The sequence below is a fragment of the Podarcis tiliguerta genome, assembly GCF_965153285.1.
Source record: "Podarcis tiliguerta genome assembly, chromosome: 9".
NCBI classification, from domain to species: Eukaryota; Metazoa; Chordata; class Lepidosauria; order Squamata; family Lacertidae; genus Podarcis; species Podarcis tiliguerta.
In genome coordinates, this window is record NC_139542.1 from 1010777 (window position 1) to 1018807 (window position 8031).

Below are 8031 nucleotides of genomic sequence, written 5' to 3' on the forward strand. Positions count from 1 at the left end.
GCCTGGTTGGATTACCTGGGGAGCCTGGCCAGTCTTTTGTGATGATAAATACTTAGTTCCTGAGCCAGGTCACAGGCTCACCCTATTCTTACACAGACATACCCTTAAGACAGGATTTGCGAAGGAAAAGACAATTGTATCTAAAAGATACAAATAATAATAATATATATAACAGCAACAACCTCTCCCTAAACCCTCATCCTATTTGTCTGCAGTGCCATTCTATGTCTTCCCATTAATCATTTGCTTATCCCGCACTTTCAGCCCGTTACCATATCCCATTCCTGCTTGCTCTGATCCGAGGCCAAAGCCAGGAAGAAAAAGGAGAAGCCAGGGCGGGGATTTGCACCAGGGCGCGGAGGACCCGTCGCCCGCCAGCCGATTTGTTTCACTTTCGGATGCCAAGGAGATTAAGCACATTCTGGCCTGGCCAGAGCTCAATGGGGCATTGATGTATTTGCTACACTTCTTTTCGCATTTCTAGGCGGTGGGCATAAAAGCACCCGGCGCGCGCCTCCTCCTTTCGCCGGGCGGGGTCTCTGCAGCGCCCGGTCCCGCCTCGGAGCGCCGTGCGTAAAAGCGCACGAGCGGCGCGCCCGGCTTCCCGAGCAGCCATGAACGGAGAGGCGGGCGGTCGGGCGGCGGGTCTGGGCCGCGCCGTGGGCATCGTGACGGGCGCCTCGCGCGGCTTCGGCCGGAGCCTGGCGCGCCTGCTGGCCCCGCGCCTGGCGCCCGGCTCGGCGCTGCTGCTGGTGGCGCGCTCGGCGGCCGCGCTGGAGCAGCTGGAGGGCGAGCTGCGCGCCGGCTGCCCGGCGCTCCGCGTGCGCGGCCTGCCCGCCGACCTGGCCTCCGACGACGGGCTGCAGCGCGTGGTGCGCGCCGCCCGGGAGCTCCGCGGGGACGCGCCGGTGGAGCGGCTGCTGCTCGTCAACAACGCCGGTGAGCGGGCGGCGCTCCTGAGCGCGTGCAGAGTGCCTTCCTCCTCCAGGTCCGGAGGCAGCTGCGGGACCGGGGCTGCTCTGCATCCTTAGAAAGGCCAGTTCCCGGGGAAAGGGCTAAGCGGTGGCCGTCTTTGCAAAGTCCCCAAATCCACGCGCGCTTCCCCCCTCCCTCGTTTATTTCTGCATCCCCTCCCTCTTTCTTTCTCCGCGTGGAAGGGAGATTGTAAGTTCCTGGTGGCTTTTCTGCTTCCTAAAGCGCCAGGAGGGACACCGAGGGCGGAAGAGAAGGCGGTGGACGCATATTCCGTTACTGAAGCGGGATATGTGAGCCTTGTGAATTACAGTGGTACCTCGGGTTAAGTACTTAATTCGTTCCGGAGGTCCGTTCTTACCCTGAAACTGTTCTTAACCTGAAGCACCACTTTAGCTAATGGGGCCTCCCGCTGCCGTTCTGTGATTTCTGTTCTCATCCTGAAGCAAAGTTCTTAATCTGAAGCACTATTTCTGGGTTAGCGGAGTCTGTAACCTGAAGCGTCTGCAACCCGAGGTACCACTGTAGTTTTGAGGTCCGTAGCAAACATGACTTTGGGGTTGTTGCTGTGGGAATGCAGCGGAGATGGGAAGCGCGCGGATTCAAGCGCCCCCACTTCGGATCCGTTTGCAGCTCCTGGGAAGGAAAGCGAGGAAGTGCAGCGCTTGGTAACTTCCAAGTCGGGGGGGGGGGGTCGTTGGACACCTAGTTGCTTGTGCCAGGCTCCGCCCGCTTCCGCGGATCATCTCGGCCCCTTTGTGCTGGGAGATACCACACCTGGCTGTGTAGGCTCCGACATGCAAGAAAAGCCCCCCTGGAGACAAAAACACTCCCCCTCTCCTCTTTCACCCATAAGCAGGGTGTTTGTATATGTGTGCTAAGCATCCTTCTGCTTTTGCACTGCCTCTTAATGGTGGTGCCCCCCCTTCCTGCAAGGGTTAGTCCTTCTTCCTCCATGTTCAGAATACTTTCAGACCTTGCCTTGCCCTGAGCAGTTGGCCCCCACCTCACCTTTGAGAACCCTAATCTCCCAGCCACAGGTCTTCCAGCTCCACTGCCTGTACTGTATAAAGGGGTGAGGTTTCTGTGTGATCCTGTTTGGGGTGGTGCCCCTAATGTGCTCTCTCCCCCTCCCTCCCTGCCTCTCTGTTCTTCTCCCCAATTTATGCCTTTTCCTCTCACACAGCATGATTTGAAAAGCTTTGCTTTTGAGCCGCTTGGCTTATCCCAGATATGGGGAGCTTCTTCCTGTTGAGGCTGTTCCCATCCTCCAGTTCTGTGGTTTCCAAACTCTTTTGGGCCACTGCCCCCCTGGTTCCACAAACCCACCCCCAGTTCCTCCTTACTCTATCCTATAAAAGCGTCAGTCAGAATAGCGCTTTGCATGGCCCACTAGGACAGATAATTCAATTTGAAACCGTGACAATTGCATATTTAAAACTATTTTGTTTAATTTATTCAACAAACTGGATGGACTTGATCCTGTGGTGACAACTTTTCAGAGTCTGATATACATTTACACCTCCAACGCTGCCACCCTGTCACACCTTGTCTTCTTGTGCCCCCCTACAGAATCCCAATGCCCGCTTCGGGAACCCCTGGTCTAGGTCTTCTGGAGTCTGAAGAGGCACTTATGGATAAACAAACAGGGGTCTTCTTTCTCTTCCAGCTTCTCTTGGTGATGTTTCCAAATCCTTCTTGGACTTCACCAGCCCCGGCGAGGTCAACACCTACTTGGCCTTCAATGTCACCTCTGCGCTGTGCCTCACCTCGTCCCTCCTGAAAGCCTTCCCAGCTGAGCCTGGCTTGTGCCGAACGGTGGTCAATGTCTCCTCGCTCTGCGCTCTGAAACCCTTCCAGACTTGGGCCCTCTACTGCACTGGGAAAGCTGCCCGGGACATGATGTTCCAGGTCCTAGCGGCAGAAGAGCCAGACATCAGGGTGCTCAGCTATGCGCCAGGTGAGTCTGGGGTCTGCCAGTTGGTCTGGCTTCCGGCGTCACCAGCCGTTCCATCGTCTCTCGCTGGCAGTTCGCTCCCCTCCCCATGAATCATAAACCCATAGAACTGAAGAGTTGGAAGGAACCCGTTCTGCCCAATTGCCCTCAATGCAGGAATCCCCTCTTGCCTTCTCTTCCAGGTCCCCTGGACACGGATATGCAGGAAGAGGCTCGCACCAGATCGGGAAACCTGGAGCTGCGGAAGACATTCCTGCACATGAAGGAACACGGGGAACTTCTGGATTGCGACATCTCTGCCCAGAAGCTGTTGGATCTTCTTCTCGCCAACACCTATGAATCGGGGGCCCATGTTGACTTCTATGATATCTGAATAAAAAGCGCCAAGCCTTCTTCTTCTCCCGGCACCTCCTAGGCTTTTGCTGCTCTGTACTGTGCCTCTGTAGGACTTGTGTTCAGCTTTCTCTCTGGACGCAGTGGCCATGGCCTGACACTCAGAGCCTTGCATATTGTGGAAGCATCTGCCAAGTTCTGAGCCTGGGCTGTGTGGAAGGAGAGGAGGGCTCCAAGCTCAGGAAGAGGGGAGGATGGGAGGAACACCTGGGAAGAGTTTGCGCTCCACACACAAGGGGAGGTAAGGATGTGGAAGGTTTCCCTGAACCCTTGGTGTCCCAAGCATCAAGGAACCCAACATAGTCCTTCCACAAGGTGACCAGTTGGGCTGGGATCTGGAAGGAAAGAAAGTCTAGCTGGAGAAATGGTTCTGCCGCCTGGAGGAGCGCAGAGGGTGGCAATGAAAGGCCCTCATTCTGTGCAGAGCTCCTCTTTCTATTTCCTGCTCTTTAGAGATGTCTCTGGTCAGTCTGCTTGAGCCATTCCATGAGCTTAACCACTACACCACCCTGCCTCTCTCTGTGATGGGAGGGCGCATGTGGAGAAGAGCATTGACTCCTGTACACCCTCCCGGAGGCAGCTTGCCCACCTTACTGAGAGACCGACCTGTGAGGCCTGGGCGACGATGGCGTTTGGCCCCACTCAATGTTGTTTTGCTTTCAGCATTCATCGGTTCAGTGTTGCTACCGATTTCACGCATGCTTCAGCTATCTGCAATGCTTATTTGGCCTTTTACAGAGGAAGATGTTCCATTTCTGGCTGACCACGTTAGCCGTGCAGATTGGCTATTTAATGTTTTACAAGGGATGCCTGACTGTTCGCTGGTGAAAGAACTCTCTGACTAGCAAGCAGTCAGATGGTTTTTTATGGCAAGGAAATAAGCAGTCATAAATGCCCTTCTCTCTCTGCCTTGTAGTCACGAGTAACCGAAAAGAGCTTCCCGTTCCTCAGAGAGAGGCGGTCAGGACAGAAGCCACATGTCCAGAGCAGTGCTGGACGTTCAGGTTCATTGTCACGGGTGAGACTATACTGAGCTCAGTTGACTGGCAAGATACTACTAGCCGTCAAGATAGAGGCTCCATTTTCTAAATGTCTTTCTGTTTTCCCGGCCATGTAACCCAGCCATTCCTTCTCTCTTCTCATCCCATCTTCATTAATAAAATCATCACTTAGCTTACTCTAAACTGGTGTGTGTGGAATTGTGGTGGGTTGTTTACCTGAGCCCGGTCTTGGCTGGGGAGGGTGGGGTATAAATAAAAATTTATTATTATTATTACCTCTCGACTGTCATGTTTAAGGCAATAACTTTAGCCAGGGTTTCCCAAACTTGGGTCTCCAGCTGTTTTTGGACTACAGTTCCCATCATCCCTGACCGCTGGCCCTGCTAGCTAGGGATGATTGGAAGTGTAGTACAAATCAGCTGGAGACCCAGGTTTGGGAAGCCCTGTCTTCAGAAGAGCCCTGCAGATGGATGAGGCCAGAGGGGGCCCATCTCCTCCACAGCGGCCAAGAGAAGTCCTTTTTGAGATCTTCCCGTTCCCTTTTTGTTTTGATGACCCTCAGTAATTTAGTACCATCAGCAAGCTTGCTTATTCCTACCTTCAGATCATAAGAACATAAGAGCTACCTTGGCAATGGCTTGTCTAGTCTTCTCTCAGGGGCTGTGTGGAAGGAGAGGAGGGTTCCAAGCTCAGGAAGAGGGGAGGATGGGAGGAACACCTGGGAAGAGTTTGCGCTCCACACACAAGGGGAGGTAGGGATGTGGAAGGTTTCCCTGAACCCTTGGTGTCCCAAGCATCAAGGAACCCAACATAGTCTTCCACAAGGTGGGCTGGGATCTGGAAGGAAAGAAAGTCTAGCTGGAGAAATGGTGCTGGACGTTTGAAGGAGCGCAGAGGGTGGCAATGAAAGGCCCTCGTTCTCTGCAGGGCTGCTCTTTCTATTTCCTTCTCTTTAGGGATGTCTCTGGTCAGTCTGCTTGAGCCATTCCGTGAGCTTCCCACTGCCCAGTGCATCTGCTGGGCTTCTGCCACCTTTGCAGAGAAGCAGGAGCGTGTGGTTGTGTAGGATTCCTGCTTGGAAGCAGAAGCCCATTTGTGGTCCTCCTGAGGCCTTTCTGATGGAAGGTTGAGAGGGTTGTGAGATGAATGAAGCCAAGCTCTGCTGGATGAGGCCAAAGGGGACCCACCCTGCTCTCTCCCCTCTCCCCAGGAGTGGGTACTCGGAAGCATGGCTGCCTCGGACAGTGCGGACGGAGCAGGGCCACTCGTAGGGGAATGGAGCCTGTGGGGCTTTGGTAGAAAAAAACAATGGGGGTGGTGCTGCCGCCTAGTGGTGGCCCTCCTGGGCCCAACAAGGAAGGGGGTCTCAGCTACAAGGATAAAGGTGTGGCCAGCTCAGTGGGGAGGCCAAGCCGGCATAGCATTTGTGCTTCTCTGGGCCTTTTTACATATTAATTTTATTATTTATGCCCTGCCCATCTGGCTGGGTTTCCCCAGCTACACTGGGTGACTCACGGCATATATCAGAACATACTGAAACATCAAACAGTAATATCTTCCCGATACAGGGCGGCCTTCAGGTGTCTTCTAGAAGTCAGATAGTTGTTTATTTCCTTGACATCTGAAGGGAGGGCGTTGCACAGGGAGGGCGCATGTATAGAAGAGCATTGACATCCTCCCAGAGGCAGCTTGCCCACCTTGCTCGCAATCTCCTTTTCCCTTCCTCCCCCACAACAGACACTCTGTGAGGTGAGTGGGGCTAGGAGACTTCAGAGAAGTGTGACTGGCCCAAGGTTACCCAGCAGCTGCATGTGGAGGAGCGGGGAAGCGAACCCGGTTCCCCAGATTACGAGTCCACCGCTCTTAACCACTACACCACCCTGGCTCTCTCTGTGATGGGAGGGCGCATGTGGAGAAGAGCATTGACTCCTGTACATCCTCCCAGAGGCAGCTTGCCCACCTTACTGAGAGACCGACCTGTGAGGCATGGGCGACGATGGCGTTTGGCCCCATTCAATGTTGTTTTGCTTTCAGCATTCATCGGTTCAGTGTTGCTACCGATTTCACGCATGCTTCAGCTATCTACAATGCTTATTTGGCCTTTAACAGAGGAAGATGTTTCATTTCTGCCGGACCACGTTAGCCATGCAGATTGGCTATTTAATGCTTTACGAGGGATGCCTGATTGTGTTTGCTGGTCAAAGAGCTCTTTGTCTAGCAAGCAAAGTCATAAAGTTGATTACAGTATTTCCAGGAAATAAGCAGTCGTAAATGCCTTACTCTCTCTGCCCTGTAGTCACGAGTAACCGAAAAGAGCTTCCCTTTCCTCAGAGAGAGATGGTCAGGACAGAAGCCACATGTCCAGAGCAGTGCTGGACGTTAAGGTTCATTGTCACGGGTGAGACTATACTGAGCTCAGTTGACTGGCAAGATACTACTAGCCGTCAAGATAGAGGCTCCATTTTCTAAATGTCTTTCTGTTTTCCCGGCCGTGTAACCCAGCCATTCCTTCTCTCTTCTCATCCCATCTTCCTTAATAAAATCATCACTTAGCTTACTCTAAACTGGTGTGTGTGGAATTGTGGTGGGTTGTCTGCCTCTCGACTGTGTCATGTTTAAGGCAATAACTTAAGTCAGATGATTTGGACTACAATTCCCATCATCCCTAGCTAGCAGAGCCAGCGGTCAGGGATAATTGGAAGTGTAGTCCAAATCAGCTGGAGACCCAAATTTGGGAAGCCCTGTCTTCAGAAGAGCCCTGCAGTTGGTCCACAGCGACCAAGAGAAGTCCTTTTTGAGATCTTCCTGTTCTCTTTTTGTTTTGATGACCCTCAGTAATTTAGTACCATCAGCAAGCTTGCTTATTCCTAACATCAGATCATAAGAACATAAGACCTGCCTTGCCAATGGCTTGTCAAGTCCAGCATCGTCTTCTCTCAGCGGCCAGCTAGGTGCCCCGGAAGGAAGACCCCAAGCAGGCCCTGGGTGCAACAGCAGCAACGTTCTCCCCACCTGCAGCTCCAACTCAGCCAGGAGCAGAGGGGCCAAGAAGACCGGCAGGTGTCTCCCCCCCCCCCCAATAGTTCTGGAATCCATCTGGCTTTTGTGGACCATCCAACATTGTCCTGATGCCATCGCACAGTGTTTGATCTATGCTCAGGTTGGTGGTACACGTATAAATAAACTACCGTATTTTTTGCTCTATAAGACTCACTTTTCCCCTCCTAAAAAGTAAGGGGAAATGCGTGTGCGTCTCATGGAGCGAATGCAGGCTGCGCAGCTATCCCAGAAGCCAGAACAGCAAGAGGGATTGCTGCTTTCACTGCGCAGCGATTCCTCTTGCTGTTTTGGCTTCTGAGATTCAGAATATTTTTTTCTTCTTTTCCTCCTCCAAAAACTAGGTGCGTCTTGTGGTCTGGTGCGTCTTATAGAGCGAAAAATACGGTATATATCCTAAAGACGCCACAGCCTCTGCTGCGGCTCGTTTCCAAAGGGAACGCGAACCCTGGGAGAATGTCTGGAAGCCCTGGAATCTCGCCCTGCTCAGTGACTCTGCTGGGGTGCAGCTCTCCTATGGGGCTGCAGAGTCCCCCCCCAAAAAAAACACCACTGATGTTCATCCCAGCTGCATGTCCAGCTTTTATTATGCATTTCTAAAAGGTAAAGGTAAAGGATCCCTGACAGTTATGTCCTGTCACAGATGACTCT

The 8031-nt window shown here is 53.0% G+C and overlaps 1 protein-coding gene and 1 long non-coding RNA gene across 2 annotated transcripts; one reads left to right on the forward strand and one right to left on the reverse strand.

Annotated features, from left to right (window-relative positions):
- The first annotated feature begins 574 nt into the window (after positions 1-574).
- SPR (sepiapterin reductase) lies at positions 575-4506 on the forward strand. The gene is made up of 3 exons (XM_083398777.1): positions 575-939; positions 2642-2932; positions 3112-4506. The coding sequence occupies exons 1-3, from the start codon at positions 615-617 to the stop codon at positions 3300-3302; spliced, it is 807 nt and encodes a 268-aa protein (XP_083254903.1). The 5' UTR covers positions 575-614; the 3' UTR covers positions 3303-4506.
- On the reverse strand, positions 3549-7059 carry LOC310657761. Its single transcript, XR_014501906.1, has 2 exons — positions 6198-7059; positions 3549-5324 (listed from the first exon to the last, which is right to left on the reverse strand). It is a non-coding gene; the product is annotated as an uncharacterized lncRNA (long non-coding RNA).
- Positions 7060-8031: the final 972 nt, after the last annotated feature.